Below are 25,793 nucleotides of genomic sequence, written 5' to 3'. Positions count from 1 at the left end.
CAAAAAGTGCAGGGAACTTGGTATATGTGCATTACAACATGCATCTCATCTCATACAAGAATAAAGAATACAAAGAAGGGAAGACGAAGATTTGGGATTTAAATGCAGAGATTGCAAACTTGGATGCTTCCACTTCTTAGGTTGCACTAGCTGAATTTGAAGAATTCGACACCAATAATGTTATTGGTGTAGCTGATCTCATTGGGCTTAGCACAGTTTGTGAATCAACTAATGCCAATGAAGAAGAAGATGATGATGAATATCAATAAATTATTAATCCACTAGTTGAACTTGAAACAATGAGATTTGATGTTATGAATCATCACTTGATATTTTAATGCTTTGAACCTTTGATGTTGAACTTTAAGTATGTGATGTTATGATGGTAAATCATTATTCATGATGCTATGATTACAAGATTATGGTGTTTTTGTTGTTTGAATGTTTATATACAATAACTACATGTTTTGGACTAACAAACCCAAACCCCTTTTCAAAAAATTTCCATACCGGCAAACTGGTTCTTCAAACCCAAACATGCACCCAAATCCGAACATGGATTTTTTATATGTGATTTGTGCATTTGTGAATGAAAAAGAAAACTTCTTTCCTCCATTGTAAACTGTCTTGAACACTGAAACAGTGATATTATCATTTTCGAGCTGAAACATTGATAAGGTGAGTATTTTGGCATTTTGTTATGTCATTTGGACAAAAATATTGTTATATAGGATGTTGTATTTTGCTATGTTCCTTTACTATTAGCATAGTAATGTATGAACTTATTTGTTGCTGAATATATATTTTCTAAAAACAAATATTTGTATTCGTGCGAACAAACCCAAAACAAATTCAAACCCACCCAAATAAAAATTTAAACAGATATCATACCTGAATCCAGACCGGCAACTTAGTCAATAATACTCATAAAACTTGAACTCCTTCAAATTCTTCAACACACCGATGATCCCTGAATGGCAATAGCTGATTGGACAAGAGGGTATTCATCCTCAATCTAAATCTAGAAATCCAAAGGATTCTCATTCTCCAAATCTAAAAGCCAAAATAACTTCTGTCCTTAGGCTGAAAGATGAACATAAGGGTTCAATCTCAAAGAAGTGGTGGTTTTAATCCTCTCTGCCTAGTTCCTCCTTTCATAGCCTTTTGACGGAAATTTAATATTATTTTCTCTTTTTCCTTTTCCCTCCAAATCTTAATTGTAGAAAATTAGAAATGTCTATAAAGACTTCTTAAATGAACATTACCCTATTCTAGTGACACTTTATAAAACAATTTTTTAATAATAAAAAATAAGTTACCTTTTTATGACAACTTAAATTACTGAATTATTTTCTTGGCTCAAAAAGTGAGCATGGCTCCATGCTTCCCAAAATCGAATGTCCTCAAGCAATGCTAGTTTACCTTCCGAAGCAGCTACTTCGACTTTCAATACACAATTTCAATAAACAATTAACAAATGTAATTATTTGACACATTATCAAGTCAGTACTTGACAAATTAGAGGAATGAAATGTTGAATATCCTTGTAAGAGTTATATGAAGGGCATTGCATTCATTTGGGATTTCAATTTGAATTTCTAGCATGAAATGTCTACTTCTATAAAGAGATTGGTATGTGTTTGGGATCTCGTGTTAGATATCTACTGTGAAGTGGCTGCTGCTGTAAGGAGTATTGTGTGGTGTTGCTCTACCTTAAGGTTTATTATGTTTCTCGGTGTACTCTATATTATCATATTAGAGTATTTAACCCACAAACATATCTCAAATATTGTGTGATCTCTATTGTTATTCTATTTATTATTGTTAACAGGTTGCATATTTGATATTCTATGTGAGAATTCTAATAAGCTCACAATATAGGGGCTTTAGTTTGAATCTCACAGCATTGTGCATATGTAAAACTAAAAGAAAGCAGTGTCAACTGTAATGTAAGATTTCATGAATTTGATTTAGTGTGGATTTGCTAATAATACCATGTGAGTGAATGGTAAGATCTGGGAAGATAGTTAGTACTTCTCTATCGTGATCTTATGTACACGCAATGCCCATTGATCATCTCTCACCATTGTGTGTGGTATTTATCTATGGAATGTGTATCTGTGCATCTTGTTGATTGTTCTTAATGTGAGAAGTGTTATGCTGTGAAATTGTTGCTGTAGCATAAGCTGCTTAACTATTGTCATCATGCACCAATTTTGCCTTGAATTCATTTGTTGGCATTCATGATGACTTTCATAAGAATTTGAGTTTTGGCTTCTCATAGAGTTCAAAACTTAAAGCTATACCCACAGAAATAAATCTCCAAGAAAAATGTCCACTCAGCCTGAAAAGATTTGATAATTTTAAAAATATAATGTCTGTAGCAATATCTTTCTGCTAGTACAATTTCAATCTTAATGGACAACTTAATTTTTGACAAGTCTCCCGAACTTGAATAAATATACTTTAAGAAAACTAGAACTTCTTATGTTGCAAAAAGAAGTATTCATACATTCACTTAAATCTGAATTCCGTTGAAAATTCATGTTGAATGGAGAAATTTGGATGGAAACAAAACTTCCAAGTTAACACCAGAATAGAAAAATAAATTGACCAATCTTCTGTAAAAATAGGGTGAGAAGGCAATGTACACAAACAAGGAAAGAAATCCCCAAGGAAGGAAAACTAACACATGAACAAAGGAAGAAAGATTGTCACAACCATACATATACACTTTCCATTGGATGTCATTAACTAGTTATTCCACTTACTAAGTCCCAATACATAGAAGTTCAATTCAAAAGAATCATATCATAGTTTAAGTTCCTGAGGGAGAGAGGATTAGTATACAGAGTTGATTGCATAGATGCAAAAATAGTTTCCAGAGATTCAATTTGCTTCCCAGGAAGCTCCTTTGTTATTTGGGTAAATATGTTTAGCACTCCGTAGTTTTCTGAATCTTCCAAAACCTGGGCCATGATCCAAATACCAGCAAAAGTGCTTTAGGCACACAATTCTCAATTGAGAGGTGAAAAAATAATCCGAAAGCCAGATAACCTATTGTCAAATATTGTTAGGCATTCCACACACATATTTCAATTTTTCAAGCATGACCTACATATCAGCATGTCCTTGATGCCAAATAGAATTTTTCATAAGAGAATTTAAGTCCAGCATTATTAATTCTTTACATCTTGAAATAATTTGCATGCTAGCTAGTACTACATAAATGAATAATTCAGACCAAAGAGCTAATAAAAGGTATTAATGATTCAAGATTACAAGCTTCCAAAGTCCACAGTCAACGAAAATTGAAAACAGAACTTTCCAAAAAACTGTGACAAAACTTTGAGAAAACTCAAAATTTGAAAGCAACGCTACATCACACTAGAAGACAGACTTTTGAAGCATCATTTGTTTTTTCATAAAGCCATATTGGATTTTGTTCTTTTTTGAAAACATTTCATTGGTCCCTTGAACAATTCCTTGAGAGTTCAGGCAAATCCCATTACCTCTAGTGATAAAACTTTGAGAAAACTCAAAAGCTGAAAGCAAGCCTGCATCACAGCAGAAGATAGAAATTTGAAGCATCCTTTTTTTTTCATATAGCTATTTAGGATTTTGTTCTCTTTTGAAAAAATTCAAAAATTTCATTGGTCACTTGAAGTTCAGATATGTCCCATTACTTCTAGTTATCGTGGCATAATAAATTCACAAAAAAGTGATCATTTTTCATTTTAAATTCAACAAATGAGTTATGATGTATTGAACATTAAAACTTAGCACCTAATACTTATAATTCGTATTATCAAATGGCAATATAACCATTGTTATTAGAATACATAATACCACCTTATTTCTAGATATAAGGTGGGACTAACATTTCATTAAATAACTAATGCAGTTTTAGATTAACTTGCTTAAATAATCTATCTTACAACGAATTTATCTTTCCCCTCTTCAATAAATAAGTAGGTGTACATTCCTTTTGCCAGTTTTCCCCATTGCCTTCTTTTTACAGACTTTGGTACTCTTAAGTCTTTTTCCCATAAAAGAGCCTTTCAGAGTAATTGCAAATTTGTAACCATGAGCAAAGTCAGCTCAATCTTAATGGTCGGTCTGAGACAACTAGGTAGAGAAAAAAATTGCAGGAAATAATCTGCAGAGGAGAAACTAGAGCATTTGCAGGGGTTGGTATGGCAGGTGTACAGGCTGGGTTAGCAGCTACGGCAGATGCAGAAGCAAGGTCTCAAAGTTGTAGATGTTTCCTGTCAAATATCTTGCAAAGAGTTAATCATGGGAATTTGACCATGTGAAAAATGTGACTGTAGCTCATAGGTAAACTTAAAATAATTCTCTTGCCATTTAAAATTATATGCACATGTTCTGCATTTCAGAATCAAGTCCACCACTTCAAAATTTTATATATTTAAAAATAATCCATCATTTAAAAAGCAATTCATTAAAACTTGTGATTTAAAAGATGAAAATTAAAACTATTAAAATCAATGCTATCAATCTTAAATTGTTATTGATCAGCACATAGTTCACAGGCTCGAATTCTGAGAGTATCAAGCAAGCCATAAGTTCCCATCTCTGTGAAAACTCAGCAGCATAGAAAACACTTAAATCCTTTATAGATAGGTGAATATTTATTATTATGTATTATATAGTATTATATAGCTTCATGACTACACAGACAATTTTCACAAATTCTTTAAAAGACAAAAAAGAAATCCTTGTTAAACCGAAAAAACAATGTCCTGGAGTGTTCAACATAGCAGAATAGGACTTAAAGTCAAAAGAAACATGTCTGTAGGGTATTTTTCTCTGTTTCTGCTCATTTTTGGCACTTTGCCTTGAGTGGCAAGAAAAATAGTTAAACCTGCTGAGTTTCTGGCAGGTACCCACTAAAAGACGTCACAAGTTTTTCAAAAACATCACACCTAGAATCAATAAGTTAACCTTGTGAAAACTCACCAGAAAAAAGAAACACATGTATTCAAATAGTTGGTAAACTATAGTTTCAGGAATTCACATGCCAAAGGGCCAATAAAATCTGAAAGTCCAAATTCGAGGGTTTGTGTACTTTGAGGAAAGGTGTGCCATGAAGGGAATCCCAAAATCAAGGAAATGGGGGAATATGGATACGAGGAAATAAGGCAATATGTCATTTGAAGAATGGCATGTTAGGAAGGGAAATCCTGAAATCTCCATGGGGATGGACATTTAGAGGAAAGGCATGTTGGGAAGCAAAATCTTGAAATTCAGGAAATCAGGGAATCAAGACTTTGAGGAATGGCATGAAAGAAAAAATTGAGATAGGGAAAATCAAGGAATATGGTCTTTGAGGAATGGCATGACAGTGAGGGAAATCCCAAAATTCTGCCCAAGGTTCGAGATTGTCCTCTGTTTGGACTACTAGATTATTCCACAATGAGTTATGTTGTAGGTTTTTAGTTTTAGATTAAAATCAGTTGATGTCTTAGGTTTTTGGGTATATTGCAATTCACATATTTGATATTCAGAAAAGTAGTAACAAAACTTTGAAAGGAATTTGTTTATGCTTTTCATGAAACGAAGAGGTTCATCTTATTGATTAATAAAGAAAATGTCAAGAATTATGGAAGCTATATTCAGCATGCTCAGTATCTCCCTTGAGTGTAGGAAATTTGAGCTGATGAATAAGAAAGTTAAATAGATGAATTTTGGATCTGTAGTATATGGATCGAGGTACACAAGCTTCTATCTTGACAACTATTCATTCATTGAAACAACCTCTGTTATATGCCCCTAATTAATATTATAACCTAACATTTTATTGATGTTGATTTGATCTTTCATCTTATCTCTTGTTCAACACATTCTATACCCAAATAGATAATAGTCCCAATTCTTGCAATCAATGGAAAGATTATCCTGCTATTTATCAATTGTAATATATTTTAATTATGTTCCGTAACTGCTTTTTGATATTTTGTTGGCCTTGATGCTTTGTCTTTATGCTTGTACAACAGATCAGTGCCCTTTCAAAATCCCTTCTTCTCTAATCAAAGAAATACTTAAAGTATTATTTTAAAAAAGATCTACTGACAACCTTTCGAATTCTGCAATCATTTCCAAAACCATTCTAGAGAGATTCCAAAGGCCTAAGGGGAGAGCCTATCAATTAGATTAGATTCTTGAACAATAGATGATAAAAGCATTTTAAACCAATTTGTTTTATATCAATAGATATTAAGAAACACTGTAATTCTATAATATTTTATCAAATCAGCAGTCCAATTCAAATATAGTGTGGTACAATATAGACAGACAGTACAATTTCAAACAGAGCAATAGAAATTTACCATTCTTCCCCCGAGTTAGGTTCTTGTCTAATGAAATATAATCAGATATATAAATATAAGCAACAAAAATCTATATTCTGTAATTCATGGGTTAAACTCACTATTGTTTATTTTCTCTTTGGATCTCTATGCTATGAAAATGTCCTCAAATTTCAAAAGGGAGCAGTTTTTGTCTCTTTTTCTGTAAGAACATTTGAAGGCTCTAACTGCTGAACTGACTGTTGGTTTTGTCCCTGATGTTGATGTGGAGTCTATCATTGCATTTATGATGATAGGACCTTAACCAACATTTCACCTTGAGCTAATATTTTGGTATCTTGTGTCATGTCCCCTTTTCAAAAAATTAAAAATAATAAACTTTGCTAAGGCAGGCAGGCTCCAAAAAGGTGAAGTTTCGGCAAAAGGGGCTAATCTTTGGAAACCAATGGACTAATAAATAAAAATTATTATTAAAGTATATTTTATTAACCCCTCTTGGACGTGAGTTAGGGTTATGCCCTCTTTTAAGGGATTTGGAGGCATTTTGGGCTTATTCTAGAACTTGATTTTCGCTTATTGCTTTGTTGTTCTTCAGAGGCTGCCAAACCTGTGGAGAAGGAGACCCAAGGACGAGAGTTTACAGGTTTTCAGAAAGGCTAAGGAAGGGAGTTTGAAGCCATTCCATGTGCAAGCTCATGCAGAGTTTTCCCTTGTGCTGAATAGTGCAGATTTGTGGATTTTCGGGTGTGTTTTTTGTAAGAGTTTGGTGTTTCCAGTTGAGTATTTCATATCAGTTTAGGTTGCTGCTATATTTCAGACTTTTAGATGTTAAAATAGAGCTGAATATATGTATTAGGTCGTGGTTAAACTTTTGTGATAGATTATTAGTGTTCTGTGGTGATTCCGGGCTATTTTGTGTTATTTTCGAGAGCCCGATGAGCATTGTTTTTGTCCTCCGTTTGGGAGCTGTTGTGTAAATGTTATATAGATCTGGAAATTTCATTTTGTAGGCTGTTATGCTACTGAAATTTCTGTAAAAATGTCCACTTTCAGATTTATTAATAATATGTGAAGTTGTGAAGTTTTTGGCACTATTTCGGGCATACCCGATTTGGGGTTTATTGAGAAATTGGTAGATCTTTGTAATATTGGTTGTTTGATTTTGAAAATCTGATTAGAGGCTTGAAATATCATATAAAATCAGAAAAAGGGACATTTCATCTTGATTAAAAGAAAAAGTATCGTGGTTTGGTTAATAAGGATTGTATCATTCAATAGAAGAAGAAGACAGACATCAAGAAGAAAATATATTATAAAAGGAGTAGTGGAGATATTAAAGAAAATGGAGGAATAAAATATGATTTGCAATTTCGATATGTTGATTATTGTAAATAAGTAAAAGCCATATATACTCATTTTATAATTTAACACAAGAGACCTATTTTGCTTATTCTTCTTGAAAATTGAAGTTCAGAATATTCTTTCAGATTTATCCCGTGATTATTAATTTTCAAATTAATCGCTTCTAAAGTTGAAAATTAGATTCCAATACAAGTCTTTGATCATCAGAAGTCGCATATGAAATATTGTCTATGTAAGTTTTGTCTAGTTGGTTTTGTTGAAGAAATTAAATTCAACTAGACTAAGGTTTGTATTGCTAATTGAAGCTTCAATCTATAAAGTAGTGGATGGTGTAAGTACCATCATCTTAGGGTTGTATATAAGGATCTAAAGAAGTTTGACTCCATTCGCCCAAGGTGGAATAAGGGATTGGTCTGCGTTTTATGTTGAATGGGTTAACGTTTGAAGTTTTGAAGTTCGATATTCCATCATATCCATAGTTCATAAGTGCTATTCCTTTCATTCAAATAACATTCATTTCACAAACAAGTATTCATATTATTCAATTTTAACAAATTTCAAGATTTTTTTCAACCTAAAGAATTCATATTCATCAAATTTGCTATAGAAAAGCTTTAGACTAGGTGATTAGGTTTGAAGTGAAGGTTTACCCACCTAGGTGTAGCAAAGCCTAAAGTGCAGGGGAATTGAAGTCATTCCCATTCGTTGGCCAAAACTGATTGGGCAATCCTAACAGAGAATTGGCAAAGGTCCTGGATTTCCAATCTGTGGTTTTGGGAACCAACAGATTGGCGACTCTGCTGGGGAGAGTTGTTCACAATATATGTTGTGAAGTTATCCAAAATTTCAGATTATGCAGATTAGAATTAGAAAACAGCTGTATCAATTTGTTTGAAAGCGTACTTTGCTGCAAGCAAGAACCTAAAATATCAACAAGTCAATGCATTCCTCAAAAGAAGTGGCAACTCTATTAAATAAAATTTCAATTGGTAGCTCTACTGAGGGAGAAGACTCATAAAGAAATGATATATAGTTTTTTCAAATGTATCAAACATTTCAAAGAGAACCTTTTATTCTAGATGGCATCAAGCTGTTGGATCTCAAAAGATTTGATTATAAACCTAACAAGTTGTTTCCGAAGCTTTCACAATGTGTACAAAAGTTCCATGGAGAATGTGATGAATCAAGACTTCAACATTTAGATGCATTTTATAAGTTTATAGAAGATTATGAGATTTGTGCTAAAGAACAAATAATAAAATTGTTTGTCGGGACATTAAAAGACAATGTGAGACAAGCATATGGATCATTGCCTACACAATGTATCTCATCTTGGATAGAATTTGAATGAATTTCATGATGCAAGTGAGGAAGATAACATGTGTCATGAACCATATAAAAACCAAAGCTACAGCATGGAAGAAGATCATAAAATGTCTTTGCTTAATGAATTTTTCAATTTGGGGAGATTCAAAGGGGAGTCTTCTGCATACTTATTCATGATGATGGTAAATATGTATCACAGGATACCTACTGACATTATGCCTTCACGAAAATAATTCATAAGAAGGGTCAAAGAATTGAGAATCTTGCTAGATGACCCTGATTTGAAGCTTCTTGTTCAGAAATTAGAAGAAGATGATGAAGACAAGTAATAATATACCAAAGTAAATGATTTATCAGATTTGCATGGAGAAGAAGAAATCTTTGGATTGTCTGAAGAGTAATCCAACACTCATATGACAGCAAATATCAGTAAATATAGAAATGAAGATGACAGCAAATATCAGTAAATATAGAAATGACAAGGATTCTCTAAGCATGGAAAAAAATTCAGATTTGCTAGATATGGAGTATAAGAAACATGTTAAAAGAAATCAACCAAATTTTTTCTTAATTCATCAGAATGAACAAGTTAAGGGATCGACGCATATTTAGGGGGTACTAGATGAAAAGGAGGATGATTCTCAAAAGGATGAACTAAAATAAAGATATACGATTTGCTAATATCTTGTGTGATAGAACACCTATGTAGCCGGATGAAAGTTCCCATGAAGGTATGCCTGAATTCTCTATGTTCTTAAATGCATTGTTTGAAGAGGATGCGAAAGAAAATATGCCCGAGTGCTCTATGTTCTTGAATCCATTACTTGAAGGATAATCTTTATGCAATCAAGTCCATCAGCATCATGATGAGCAAAATGAAGATAGCAAGTCTAGCGAAACTCTGAAGATAATCAAATTCAACATATGAGTGGGGAAGTGTATTCATAAAGTGAGACATGCATTACTTCATCCTATGAGCAGGAGTTGTATCAAACATTTGAAGATATGATGAAACCAGACAAGCACAATGAGGAGAATCTATTGTGGAATACTTTTTAAAAAATTCCAAGTGTTTTATTTGATCAAATTCTTGATAAAAGTTGAGTAAAATATGAGCTATCTTCGAAATCTTCTTGTGAAGAAAAACAACATTGGAAGTATAGGAATGGAGCAGATTGTGTGCGAGGAGATATTCAAAAACATGATCTAGATGCTCGTATGACTGATCAAATACATCACCATATAAATCTTCCATTCAACAAGGATGTAATGTCCCTCCTTCTGAACTGAGTAATAAATAGTAAAAATCTCTTCTTTATAAATATCCTCTATAAAAGTTCCTCTAATATATATTAATTTATTATCATTTGTTAAATATCTCTTTCTCACTTTTACATCCATTTGACTTAATACATCTTAGTTTGGAGACTCATATGTTTAGAAGATGTATTTCTAGTGGATTACTGCTATAGAATAGATCTGATTATTCTGATGTAAAATGGACAGAATATATGCAATGTTTCTCTTTAAATGTTTTTATTTGTTGACTTCAATATCTCATCTGTCATGTCCCCAAATTTGAATGTAAAATTTAATTTAATTAATTAATTAACTGGTCCCAAAATTTAAATAATATAACAAAAGGACCTTTAATTAGTTACTTTAATTAATTAATATGGGGCCCAAGTTAATAATATTTGTATTTGTGGTTCTGATTGATTTAGTATATCTTGGACCCATTTTTATTTAGACATTTCCGTAGGTGTGACTGTGGGCTATCTTTGTAAACCCTCAGAAAGTTTCTCTAAGGGGTATTTAAGCACAACACATAGGTAGTAGTTGGTATGCGATTTGGATTTTTTTTTTGTACTGCGAATTCCCATTGAGATTCTCTATTGTTCACCATTTCAGAAGTGAAAGATCTTTCCTACTTGGCTATTTTCGATTTCGATGGGATTCAACCCTCACCCTATTCCGTCGCCTGTAATACTTCGCTTAGATCTGGCAAATCGGAGCACCATCTTTTGGCAAATATTAATTCAAGGATTAATTGTAATGTCTCCATTTCCAAGATTGATTTAATAAAAGAGAATTTTAACAGTAATATATAATTATTAATAAATAAAATAATAAACTATATTATAGTTTATTAATGAAATAGTATCATTACACTAATATATATAAAAGAATAATATTGTTAAATTTATATCTTAATATAAATTTAATATTAAAATATAAACATATAATCATTAATTAATATAATATATTAAATCAATGGTGTGACTATATGGGAATAGTCACAATGGTTGAGAAATCAGAGTATTTAAACCACAAAAGATTAGATCTTTCAAAAAAGGGGGGATAACATGAGAAAGAAATTTAATTTCCAATGATCATCGAATCAACTAGGGTCAACACACAACAATAATACCTCCGCCACCATGGAAGCTCAACCAGCATGAGAATTCCAATGATCATCGAATCAACTAGGGTCAACACACAACAGTAATACCTCCGCCACCATGGAAGCTCAATCAGCATGAGAATCGAACAGCAATCATCGAGTGTGATAGGCAACATCATCAAAGATTCAAGTGAAGTAAACTCACATATAAGGAAAGGCCATAACCATAGCCACGTGGAACAAAGAGCATGCTAATGAGAACAATTGAAAGCAACGCATGAGAAGAAAGCATCAAGATAGAATATACACATCGTAGAAGACAAGACATGATTTACAACACTATAATCATTGCCACATAAGCTAGTGCAGACCAGAGATCCATGCATTGTGGTAAGAGTATAAGAAGAAAATAATGGCAAGCTATCACATAGTTGGATAAAATGCAAGGATAGTCATAAAGACAGAGCACCTTCCTTTAGAGAGTACAAAAAGTGAACACAGATAGCATGATGTGAACAAAAAAAAGGAACACAGAAGGAATAATAGACACGGTTAAAGCAGCAAACAATGGATAGAGGGAACAATGTTAGATACATATGACAGATTTTAAGAGTAGGAACCATTGAAAAGACAAAAATCATCAATGACCAAAACTTAAGTCACAGATAGTTTGTATCAAAAAATCAAGTGTTTTATGTTAAACTGTAGTTTAGTCAGATTGATATGATCATGAGATTCATTATAAATGGTAAATCATCATTAGATAAATATTCTTTATACATACATATGGTTAGTTATATTAAAATATACTAACCAATGATGATTAATTATAGAGACATGTCTGCTCCTTCTCATATTTATATGAGATGCAAATCTGCAATTGGAACACATCAATAACAATAACAATGATAATTACATTTGCAAAATTCGATCCATGTTACTTAACATGGTATCAAAGCCAGATTGCAAATGTAAGCAAGTGTTTGAAGGCAGTAAAAAAGCAAAGGAATTACACAAAGTCAAAAGCCAGTATTTAATATTTTATTTCGTAAGCTTCATAACTTTAACACAAATTAACCCAGGGGCAAAAAAGTTGCGTGAAAATGGAAGCCTATGTGTTGGTTGTTGCAAGTCAAATTGGAGTATGATCATGGCAAGGAATTGCGTGATCTACAGAGGAGAAAATTGGGCGGTAAAAATCTAGACAAATGGACATTGCAGAGTCTCTGTTCTATAGACTGGGGTGATCTACGGGGTAGAAAGTGCTCGAGTTTCAAATTCAATATTGTATTGCACTGTAATGATCCTGATCAAAACTGATTAGGTATCGTGAGGCGTCACACTTTCTGTACCTACACAATTTCTCTTCCTTCAACATTTTTGTGCCTTCACAATTTCTGTTGTCACGATACCATCACTGTCTTAAAGGAGACAGCACATATCGTGGGCACCGAGAAAGGAAGGAGAAGTAAAATAAGGATCGCAAACATCATTTCAGAGATTCACAAAGTGGAAAATTCATTATATAAGCATAGAAAATATAAGAGATTTCCGTACTCTAGCATTTAAATGCTGAACCAGGGACAAAAGGGGCAATTTTAAAAGCGAGCTTATTCACGCAATGAGATCAAGGACTGGCATGTTGTGATTGTGCGAGGTTAAGAGATGTCATTCAATTGGGAAAAGAAAGAAAAATGATTCAACAAAGATATATATCTCAGAGGCATGACATGACATTGAGATTTACCATGATATTGAGAGATTAAAATTATCCGATAGATGACGACAAAATCAGAACTTCTTAGACGACAACTTCAAATGGTTTGATGCCTTCAAAACTTCAAAATTTTCATCCTTAAATTGGTCGTATAATGACCATTCCCCTTGTTCAGTGGTGCATATTCACAAAGATTGGGATATGAAAATACGTTGAGAAATTATGAGAATGAATTTATTCGTTACAGTCAGCAATAGAAGTGGTGCGTTAATGATTTACGACTTATAATGATTTTCAAATGATTTATAATGATATTAGTTACAATGTCGTTATTCGTCAATTTGAAGAGGAGGAAAGCATGGATGACTACAAACATTGAAGTAGAGAATTGTTGAGCCACGTATCGACACTCACCACTAAAAGTTTATAATATTATCATTGGGCTCAAAATATGGCTAAAATCTTGAAAGGAATTATTGAAGTTCATTATAATCTGAAGAACAGCAATCGTTAGTATGAAGATCATATTATACACAAGGGTATCAACTTGGAAGATAGATGTCCTAAGCATGTAGAAGGATAAAACTACGCATCCAAGCCTCAAGATACACACTGTAAAATTCTGGCTTGAAGAAAGGAATTGGCCGAGTCTTTGGAACTTCATTATTAGCAGACTCCACAGTAATTATAACCAATAAGAAAATTGCATGCTACACTATATGAGTTGAAGACTGACTGACGGTCCCATTGCAAGTACTCTATGCCAATATATCTGAATAAATACTGCGTTGTGCTATGTGTCTTATTGGTTTGGATGACTTCTGTGATAAATAGAGAAAGAATACCTTAATCAGCGAGTAAGAAAGAATTGGATAAAATAACTAATGTAAGCGATTATTTAGAACTGAACATATGCAATTTGGGTAGCTTACAAACAGAAAAAGTTAAATGGTCATTAAGAATGAATAGACCAAATTATTTATGTCATAAGGAGATAAATTTGATTTGGAAAAGTAAAATCCCTTGAAATTAAAACATTATGACCATTCACAGCAAGATACAAAAGTGAGATCACGTTGATTGGATTTTGGGGATCATAAAAGGGATCGATTCAGTATATACACAGCACATTGAGAACCACTGAATAATACTGTTAAAAATTTGAGATATCACATCACAAAGCTAGTTGTACCAGTTATAAATAAATATATAGCCATCTCATCAATAAATTATAGTCCTAGGAGGGATATTACAGTGGAGGTTGATATCCTATGCAGATGAACCAGTTAGGAAAACTGATATATCAAACATTGGTACAAATGACGCACAATATATATTAAAACAATTTCGAATAAGTGTCTAGAGGGAAAGGATATGTCCATTTCCTAAGAGAACAAGGACTCTCAAGAAGGATGACACTATAATCTCAACAAACAAGATCACATCCACTTATTATTTGAAGGTTCATGTATTCTATTAGAGATAGTCTTGCAGATTATTCAGAGATACAAATTTAATTGTGCAAAGTTATCAAGAGACGATCCAAGTCATTCTTGTAGCCACAATGGAAATCTAGGTAGTCTTGGTGACCACACAATTGAAGCAATCTCTTATGATAATGAATAGTTGATTCATCATATGTCATCGGTCAAGGAGTAATCATATTCTATTATCAGTAAATTATGAATAGAAATTGGAAGTGATCTACAAGCATTGACAAAATAACTAAGAAGTTTGTCATACTTGAATATGATGCAAAATCGTTTGACAATATAAGAGTGGGAACTTCACATTGTGGGGGGAAATGATAAACAAAGTTCCATTTCCACTTGAACCATCTTTAAAGAGGAGATGTTCCATTCATGTGTAGATAAGTAATTCTTATCTTTGAGCATTTATCTACTCACTGTATTCTATCTATTAATTGTATTTCTATAAAAGAGTAATTTCTCTTGATATTTTCCTTTGTCTCTAAGGTTGTGCTTGCAGGAAAGGAAAGTTGTTCATCAGTCTTCAAATAATCATATGAACTAGGAGAAGAGAGATGAACCATCATTTAATTTGATGCACATGGACCTCCATTGAAGCAATATTTATAGCAAGGATGTTGATGTACAAAGGTGGTTTTGCAAGACGAGAAGAACGATGCATTAAGTATGCTGCCAAGGCATTAGTGTGGGACTCGATCTATGAGTTTTTGGAGAAAAAATATCTTCGATGATTGGGAATATGTATTATTCTATGATTGCGACAAGTGTTAGAGGGAGTCTAACACTTCTTCAAGACAACGAAGGAGCTTAGAAGATTAATACTCAGAGGGAGTCTAGAAATACATGTGGGTAACTACCTCATGGGCCTACCTCTATGTACATCATAAGTAAATAATGACTTTCCACCAAGATGGAAGACTATTAGATTCAAAGGGAGTTTAACAAGCACCCTTGGGGCAAGAAATTTTTGTGGAAGTAACAAGAGGACTTGACCTCCTAGGATCGATATTCAGAGGGAGAAAATCTGAGATGCAATCCTTCATGGATGATATCCCCTCTATGAGAAGAAGTTCTAAGTGAAATTCTCTATAATGCACTCTTGTTTATTGTTGCTTTAGTCTTGGGTCAGCTATGATATCTTGGTTTAGTAGAAAACAACTAGTTGTTGCTTTAAATTCTACCGAAGCTAAGTATGTAGCTGTCTCCATGGCAACACGTTAAGCATATTGAGACTCCTTATCACTATATAAGAGATGGTTGGCAGTGATGTTATCAAATTAAGTTATATTAGTACATATGAGCAACATGCTGATATTTTACCAAGCCTCTTGTGAAGCTGAAAATTGTGTAATTTAGAGGTAAACTTGGTATGACATTTTTTGTAAATGCATTTATTAACTAATATATTCATGAATATAAAATTGCTTGCAAGTTTGTGTTGTGAAAAATGATGACTACCTTTTGTGTGTTCTGATCCTATTTAAAGTGACGACTTTATTATAGTTGATCTGTCTTCAAACATAAATGTTTGAAGTTAAGCGTTATCCTTGTTCTTCAAGCTGGATTTTGTCAAACACATTGATGACCTTCATGGTTCTTCAGGCCGGATTTTGCTGGACAACATGAAAATCCATTTGTCATGGTTCTTCGGGCCAGATCTTGCTGGACACCATAACTTATTAGACCACATTTCAAGTGGTGTTTTATATCTACTTTAATTCCCCCCTCTACTAAAGAGGGAGTGTTGAGAATTCTAGCCTCATAGTGAATTGAAATAAATTCCATATGTTAAATATGTTAGTTTACATATGTGTGTTGATGAATTCATTTTGATATGTCATTCTAGGGATATCACAGTGAGATGATATCTCCTTATACTCAAGAACATAGTATGTTCTATATCAATCCTTCCTAACTAAGAGGGAGTGTTAAGCTGTACTTCAGTCAGATTGATATGATCATGGGATTCATTATAAATGGTAAATCATCATTAGATAAATATTCTTTATACATACATATTATTATATCTATAAAATATATATTACATATTATATTACACACACACACACACACACACACAAATATGGTTAGTTATATTAAAATATACTAACCAATAAGGATTAACTATAGAGACATGTCTCTTCATGAGACATGTCTCCTCCTCCTCATATTTATATGAGATGCAAATCTGTAATTGAAACACATCAATAACAATGGCAATGATAATTACATTTGCAGAATTCGATCCATGTTACTTAACATTTTATACATAGAGAGTCAACCTTAGTCCATCCATAAATAAACACCGAGCCAACATATTATAAGAATTAATAACTTAAGCCTTCTGCACACCAAATAATATCTTTTGCACCAAATAAATCTAAGACTCAAGAGGATCACATAAGGAAAATATAAACTCAGTAAGGAAACAGGCAACAATAAACATAGGAGGTAGTGACTAATTCACATAACAGAGATAGAAGACATTACATAAGAAGAGTCCTCTTGTACCTATGGAATCTGTACATTACAAATTCATTCAATACAAATATGGTTCCTAGTTACGGATTATACAATTGATATAAAATAATCCACAGTGTAGATCAAAGATCTGCAGTTATAGTATACAGAAATGCCACTATGCAAAGGATATATCTTACATTAATAATCCATTATAGTTCAACCTATTTGCATGTTGGACTCATGATCCAAAGTCTATTCAAACAAGGTAGATCAAATGATTGAGTAAAAGCATCAACATTATCATTAACAGTAACGATTTTTAATAGGAGGAAGTCATTTCTAAATTTAAGGGATAAGAACATTATTCGACAATTCAAGCCAATCAGGTTGGGGACATCTCATTATTTGTGTTCAATCTCCATTATTGTCTAGATTTTATCTAATGAATTTGGGACTACAAGTTTATGCTTGAAAGACTGAAAACACCTTCCATCCATAAATCAGCAACATGCAACATTGCCCATAATGTATGGCCACAAGTCTCTTTCATACGACCATTGTTTTTGTCCACCATACATCTCCTTCACAAACCATACGGCCTTCAATCATTTGTATACGGTCGGCCTGTCATCTCTATTCCCTCATACTGTACAACCACCCAAATATCGCATGGCCTCCTCCCTTGTGTCACTGTACAACACATCTTTTGTCCAATATCATAGTGTACAGCCTCCCCATTATTCGTACACCAATTCTACCTAATCGTACTGCCCTCCAAAATACCATACGTGTTTCATTTGATTGTCATTTTTGGAGAAAGATTGTTTGAGAGTAGTTGTAGGGGACGAATCATCACAGTAGTATCGGAGTTGGTGATTTTGCCAGCCTGTTGGGAGAATGGAGAGCTTTGACTTTGGATTACACAATGGCTCAGTTTCGAGCCGATTAGAAGGAATATTTGTTAGTCGAATACTCCAAGAATACTTTTGCATGCCAACTATTGGATGGTCAAGTATAGGATGAGAGATACAAGGTGGTTGGCGAAATCAATTAGCACAAAGACAAAATCTTCTTGGTACCTAAGTCCAAGATGAAGGAAATGATTCTGGAAGAAGGTACTTGCACAAATATCATTGAACCAATGCTCGATGATCAACTTGATGGAAATTTGGGTTCTACTAGTGACCCTCTAAATAAGAAAGCTCTACTAGTAGTTGTTCAGCCTCCTGGTGATGCGGATTCAATTGGGGATTATTCGCAGGAGCAATCTTTACAGTTAGCTGATTATGAAGTCTTTTCCCAGTAGCAATCATGATGGATTACACGAATGAACTTCAAGTTTGGGATCTTGGTGACTCGGGAAAAAACAATATTTATATTAGAGTGGCGCAGTGGATGCTTAACAACAGTGTGGTGCAAGGTAGGTTTGCTAACAATTCACTCATTTTGCTTGCATGTTTGGTTTGGGATCCCAATGACTCAGGACATAACAATATTTATATCAGAGTGGCGTAGCAAAAGTTTCACGACAATGTGGTGTTGCAAAGGATTGATGTCATCTCACTTGTCTCACCTGCACATTTGAATTGAGACCCTGGAGCTATTGGCGCTTTGTCTGATGACGGATTGCTTGAGGGCAAGCAATCTTTGGGCAACAACGATTTGTCATGTCCCCAAATTTGAATGTAATAATTTAATTTAATTAATTAATTAACTAGTCCCAGAGTTTAAATAATACAACAAAAGGACCTTTAATTAGTCACTTTAAATAATTAATATGGGGCCCCAGTTAATAATATTTGTATTTGTGGTTCCGATTGATTTAGTATATCCGGACCCATTGTTATTTAATTGTTTTTGTAGGTAGGTGTAAACATCGGCTATCTTTGTAGACCCTCAAAAAATTTCTCCGAAGGGTATTTAAGAGCAACACATAGGTAGTAATTGGTATGCGATATCGATTATTTCTTTGTATTGGGAATTCCCATTGCGATTCTCTGTTATTCGCCATTTTGGAAGTGAAAGATCTTCCCTACTTGGCTATTTTCGATTTTGGTGGGATTCTGTCATGTTCCCTCTTTAACGTCATCTAGCAGAGACTTGTGAGTTAGCTTATTATGGGGTCTTGTAGGCTGACAGGGTTGGATAGAGACTCAGCATGGTTATACAATGTTGGGAATTTGGTGTTTTGGTAGTTGTTCAGTTTGGAGATGTTACTTGTTTTTAGGAGGCAGTTCCTAAAATTATGGGGTTATTCCTACTTTTTAGCATGGATGATCATGCCCAGGGTTGGATCTCCATGAGATGATTCCTTGAGTTTAGTTTCAGAGGAATAAGGTTTGTTTTTTAAGTTTTAGGAGCATCCCTAGATTTTAGGGATGAGATTGTCAGTGGATCCTTGATTTCCAACTTCAGCCACAGACAGGTGACAGGATGATTTCATGGTTTGTGGTGTCATTGGGGCATTTTGTAGCTACTTGGGTTATATTTTTAATATTTCCTAAGTTAGCGTTTAATAATTAAATAAGGCTAAGTTATAGCCATTTTGGAGCAATAAGGGGTTTTTGGCCTCATCTGGATGCATATCCCTTGGTGTAATAGCTCGTTGGAAAGGCCTTGAACTTTTCTAAATTTTTCTCTTTTGACTCAGAGCATTTTGGTGAATGGATTTCTTTCCATTGGGAAAAAGGTCATTATCTAGATACTTGACCACTTAAAAAATGAGAAATATATTATTTTATAACCCAACACCACATGGAGACACTTTTAGGGTTCGAGTTAAGTATGGTGGGTTATAAGGAGGTAAAGATAAAGTTCTAAGGCATCATTAACATATTACATCTTGGATTTGTGATTTGGGTTCTGATTGGGATTTCAACACTTGGGATGCCAACCCCACTTGCTTAGGACGTAGCCCCCAAAATAGTGGTTTGCATTCGTTGCAGTCAGAAGCATCTTGGAGACTGTGCATTGTTTTCTCTAGGAAACACAGTATTCAGTCAGAGTTTTAGGTGGGGTTTTGGCATTCTATCCACGTGTGAGCACTTTGCAGCAGTATAGCAGCACCTAGCAGCCATATTCTTTCCCACGTGAAGCATTTGAGAGCTAGAACCTGGCCGTAGCTTCCTTCTGGGCTCATATTTCTCCTTCACGCCTTCAGGTTGAGTTTATCCTTGGTTGTAATCTGATGGAGCCCATTTTTGGCATATTCATAAAGGAGCATGCTTTGCACAAATATGAAGTGCAAGCTATTTCAGGATCATGTCATATCCTATGTTCAACAACAAATGAATGGGTTGTTAAACATCTTCAGAATTTCTGAGAATGTGTGATAGTTGATACTCCTCAGCACACCAAGTTGCTGATGATAGCAGTTGCAGATTTAAAGCTAAGAATGTAGTCTTGTTTAACATCAGGGAGGTCTGTGAAGTTTTCAATAAAAGTATGTGATCCTAGGATCATACACTTTATCCTGATAGGTGTAGGCAAATCTCAGTGATCTACGATAGCAAGTAGTAGTTACGAAATGTCCACTCCAGATGTCCTATATCAATGATTCTTGATAATCTTTGTTGTCACTTTGCAACATATACAAGTGAACAAGATAGACTGGAGTTTGCACTTTTTGAGGAGACATGGCAAGTGTCTGAAGCAACAAGACCAAATCTTGTAATATTTGTAGTGGATAGTAGTATTGGACAAGTGGCATTTGATCAAGCACAAGCATTTAAAACAGAGTGTTTCAGTGAGAGCTGTCATTATCACCAAAATGGATGGTCATGCAAAAGGTGGAGGTGCACTTAGTGCTGTTGCAGCAACCGAGATCCTGTTATATTCATAGGTACAGGAGAGCACATGGATGAATTTGAAGTATTTGATGTCAAGCCACTTGTTAGCCGAGTCCTAGGGATGGGAGACTGGTCTAGTTTCATGAACAAAATTCATGAAGTGATGCCCAAAGAGCAATAGTCTGAACTTCTGCAAAAGTTGTTAGAAGGCACCTTTACTCTGCGAATCTTGTAAGAGCAGTATCAAAACCTCCTCCAAATGGGACCATTTAATTGGGTTTCTTCCATGATTCCTGGATTTAGTGCTGAGTTGATACCTAAGGGCCAAGGAAAAGGTAAGTCACCCTCACATAAAAAAGTCCATGACTAATGATGAACTAGATAGTACAAATCCAAAACTTATGACAGAATCATGGATAATGCATTTGGCATAGGGAGCAAGTTGCACTATAAAGGAAGCTAAGGAGATGCTTGAAGAGTATAAACGTGAAGGAACTCTCCATCATTTTGCGTTAAAAATGATTGGAGGCTTTATGCAAATGATTTAAACCCAAATCAGACCAAATATGCAAACAGAGCCGCTGAAACATCGATTTTTTGTGTTAAATATTACCAATCATTAATAAACTTACATTAATTTTGTGTTCTTTCGCAGGTCTAGAGAGTATATGCTGAAGAAAAAGAAGTTTCAAACCACAAAAATCAAAGGCACCTGGAGCACTCACGCCACAATTTCGAGGTTTTAATTTGTACTTGTGGATCAATGCAAAACCACCCGTGTTAGTACCTGCGAAGATTGCGGTGATTTTTTCAGACAGCAGCAACCCTGAATCATCACTCTAAATTTGATCCGAATGTCTTGTGGAAAGCAAGGTAGAACGCACCTTTTCCTCTCAGTCAAAACTGGATATTGTGACAGGAAGAAGTCCAACACATTGACAGATAGAAAGTTTACAGGAAAGCAGTCACGAGAGTCAAAGAGATTATATTCGGTTCTGCAAGGAGATTCAAGCACGTATCTCAAGAATTAATGAATACACATCCGAGTGGATGGATGCAAAGGAGGTCGAGCAAGGAGTAGGGTAAATCTGCTGACGCCAAGATATGTTTGCGCATGGAGACGAATTATCATTTGTGGGTGAAAAAGCAGGAATTATTTGCAAGCATGACAGACGGAAAGGATAGCATATGCCGATTAAGAAATATAAAAAAGGCCAATAATTAGAACGCTAGTTATATCATAACACAACAAAACTATATTTAAACCATATCAAACACTTAGTACTGATCAGTTATTAGTCATGAAGAGTTGCATCATTTTGAAAAGATTAGGAGCCGAATGGGTGTGTCTATTCACCCACGCACCCTTTCACATTTATAAACATAGATGTAAAAATCAAGAGAGATATATGAATCCATATTCATATATTTTAAAATTTTACCTATCCTATGCTCTATGATGTATTATATTTTTCAATGGGCGGAGAAATGAATGTTTGAACTAAGCCCATGGATTTGAGTTAGTGTGTGGATTTTGTGCAACTTGGAAATGTTTACAATAGATGGATCATCTGTAAGGAATGTCTTCATTGTGATTTTATTTCCGGCAAAATTATTTATTTTATATTTCAGAGTTTTAAACTATTATTAAGTTGTGTCCTTTATAAATATTTTTTTATTATTTTCTATAAATATTTTAATATTCGAATAAGTGGACTGGGTCATTATTGCATTTTAAATTAGATAAACATAAATATTGTGAAATATTTAATTATTTTCGTATTTATGTCTAATTTGTCTCTGCAGGAGTTAAAGTGCATTTTAGACTAGTTTAAATTGCATTCATATAATTGATCCATCGCGTCTGAATTATTAAAATTGTTTATAGTTAAAATATATTAAACTTTATAAAGTTGTACGTTTCAACTTATAATATTGACTCTGATTGCCCATTTAATTAAGCACTGGTCTTTTACTCTTGATTCATAATCTATATGTTGGCAACTATTTCATTTGTTTCCATTGGAGAATTAATATATTCATTTGTTACAATCATCTGTAATAATCACTTTTATTTAAAAAACATTCATACAATTATTTACTCTCATCCTTAATTCATAATTTGCAATCTTAAAGCCTTCTATAATTCTTGTCATTTTGAAAGCTTTCATCGCATTCGCATTCTAATCAATCTGCTATAAGCATCTTGGATCTAAGTGTTCTATCCAGGATCAGGTGCACCCGCCTTGGTTTTGTAGAGCCGAAAGCGCAGGGGATTTGGATCTCATCGATCAATCCTGTCAAGTTGGCCAAAATCAGTTAGATACCCAGCATTGAGCAAGCAATGCTCATAGGTTTCTTATCAGCAATTTTGATTACCAACAGATTGGCAACTCTACTGGGGATCATTGCAAAACAAACCCTAAGAGTTTCTGATTGTAGACTAGTAAGAGTTAGATTCTATTTAATATCTTAAAACATTTTGATAAGTTTTTATTGTGCATTTAATTTCCTTTAAGATTTCAATCTCTCGTAATTATTTTAAAAAGTTTTAAATTGTTTTATAAAGATTTGATCTTGTAGAAGCATTATATATTTGTCTTTAAGCTTTTTCCATAGATTCGATCTTTGGTGAGTTATACTCTGTTGGAAGGAAGAACTTAGATTCCTGAAGATTATTCATTTCCTCCGTTTGGAGGTGATGAATCTATTCTATTTTGATTGGTACTTTAACAAAAGGAGTGCTCAGATCATCAGTGACTCTGTTGAGGGAGTAGACTCAGAAGGAAATTGTAGATGGTTTTTCAAATGTATCGATCATTTGAAAGGTCTTTTGTTCCAGATGGCATCAGCCCATTGGATTTCAGCAAGTTTGATTATGAACCTAGCAAGTTATCCCCAAAGCTTTCACAATTGGTACCAAAGTTCCATGGAGAATGGGATGAATCGGCAATTCGACATTTGGATGCATTCTACACATTTATAGAAGATTATGAGATTTGTTTGGAAGATCAAGTGCTGAAGTTGTTTTCCAGAACATTAAAAAACGATGCGAGACAAGCATACAAATCATTACCCACGTAGTGTATCTCGACTTGGAAAGGCTTTGAATAGTGGTTCTTTTATGAATTTCATCATACATGCAAGGAAGATGATGTGTGTTACAAACAAGATGAAAATCAAAGCTACAACATGGAAAAGGATCATTACATGTCTTCACTTGATGCCTTTTTCAATATAGAAAGATATGAGGGTGAGACTTCAGCCCATTTGTTTTTGAGGATGCTAAATACTTATCATGAGATTCCATCAAATATAAAACCTCTTTACAAGGAATTTCTAAACAAAATTGTCAAGTTGAAAATTTCGCCAGAGGAACCTAATGTGAAACTTCTTCTTCAGATATGGGATCAAGGTGTTGAAGATGAAGCAAAAGGTACTAAATTAATAAAAGAACAAAATGATATTTCAGATTCAAGTGCGGAAGAAATTGAAGAAGTCGATCACGATGAGACCGATAAGGAATTAGATGGTGAAAATGGAAATGATGAGGAGGATTCTCTTAGTGTGGATGAGATTTCAATCTTGTTAGACATGGAATATCAAAAGTATGTTGAAAAGGGCGGTAAAAATTTTCTTCCTTTATACAAAGAAAAGCATATTGATGAGATAATAGATGTGTCCTATGAAATATTCAATGAACAAGAAAGTCCAGCCCTCTGTACAAATCCATATTACTTTCATGAGATCGAAACCAATGAACCCAAGGATCATACAACTCTCAAAGCGATGACATGTTTGCTGAAGATGAGTATTGCGGCCCAAGTATAGAGAGAGATATGTTTAGATACAATTTCAAAGAATGTTATGATCCTATACATGATGAACTAGCAGAAGGGAATGAAGAATATAGCCCTTTTACATTTTTAGATGTTGAAGACAATATGAGCATACATGAAGAAGAAGATGCATCTAGGAAGGATTACAAAATCACTTTAGATCTCTTGTGCAATGAAATAATGGAAAATCTGGACATAATATTTTGTGAAAGTGAAGTAGGACAGCATAAAGAAGTTTCAGATGAAGGTTCTTTTGAGGATATTCTCGAGGTTGCCTTCTTAAGTCCACTGTTTGAAGAAGAGTTTTTAGATCAAATATATCAGCACAATGATGATATGCCTAAGGATGATTCTAAAAATAATGAAAGTCATAGCATATGTGGAGCAATATATTCAGAGGAGGAGCCATTTTCCAATCCATTTTACAATCAATATTTGCATTTACAATGTGAGAATGAGATGCAATCGAATAAGGAGGACGTGTTGCAAATTGGCGATGAAAGTGCTCCAAATATCCTACCTAATCAGATTCTTAATTGAACTGAAGCAATATTTTCTGTGACAGATCAAAAACATAAGGGTGTTCTATTCAGCATGGATGATAATGTACCTGAAGATTGTTTACTTTACTAGGTAAAGAAGTCAACACGTACAGATAATAGATAAGAACAGCAAAACTCCTTGTATTATTCGCATATGCCAAAGACATTACATTATGCTTATGATGATTTACAATGACCCAAAAGGGTGTATAAATACTTTCCAAAGAACCTTCCCGAAGGGGTCCGTCGACTACATGACAATTACCGAAGGGCCCATCGGCTACATAAAAACAAACTTCTCGAAGGGACCCGTCGACTGATACACAATTTTACAGACGACACCATCCCCCCCAAAAAGAAAAGTCGTCTTCGGACGACAATACAACAAAACATAAAATAACAAATAACCCAAGTACATCAATCCATAAATACTACACAACAGGATGGGTCCTGGCGTAGTGGTCCGCGCTTTCAACTCATTCAGCTCCGCTCGTTGCTTGTAGACTTGTTCTTTCCTAACCTTTAGTTCTGCT

General features: G+C 34.1%; 1 protein-coding gene and 1 pseudogene across 6 annotated transcripts in view; one reads left to right on the top strand and one right to left on the bottom strand.

The window, feature by feature from the left end:
* Window positions 1–25,793, bottom strand: part of LOC149545768 (Pentatricopeptide repeat (PPR) superfamily protein) — a 242,033-nt gene that overhangs the window by 118,596 nt on the left and 97,644 nt on the right. For all 6 annotated transcript variants that reach the window (XM_089790817.1, XM_089790819.1, XM_089790815.1 and 3 more), the window contains one exon: window positions 2,851–2,969. In XM_089790817.1, coding sequence (XP_089646943.1) covers window positions 2,851–2,969 — 119 coding nt within the window. The remainder of the gene's footprint in view (window positions 1–2,850; window positions 2,970–25,793) is intronic.
* On the top strand, window positions 20,644–23,963 carry LOC149545772 (signal recognition particle subunit SRP54 2-like; annotated as a pseudogene).

Source organism: Cupressus sempervirens, chromosome 7, assembly GCF_028749045.1.
Source record: "Cupressus sempervirens isolate cs-2001-9-10 chromosome 7, ASM2874904v1, whole genome shotgun sequence".
Classification (NCBI taxonomy): domain Eukaryota; kingdom Viridiplantae; phylum Streptophyta; class Pinopsida; order Cupressales; family Cupressaceae; genus Cupressus; species Cupressus sempervirens.
The sequence above is the reverse complement of the archived record's forward strand: the minus strand, read 5'-3'. Positions and strand labels throughout refer to the sequence as shown.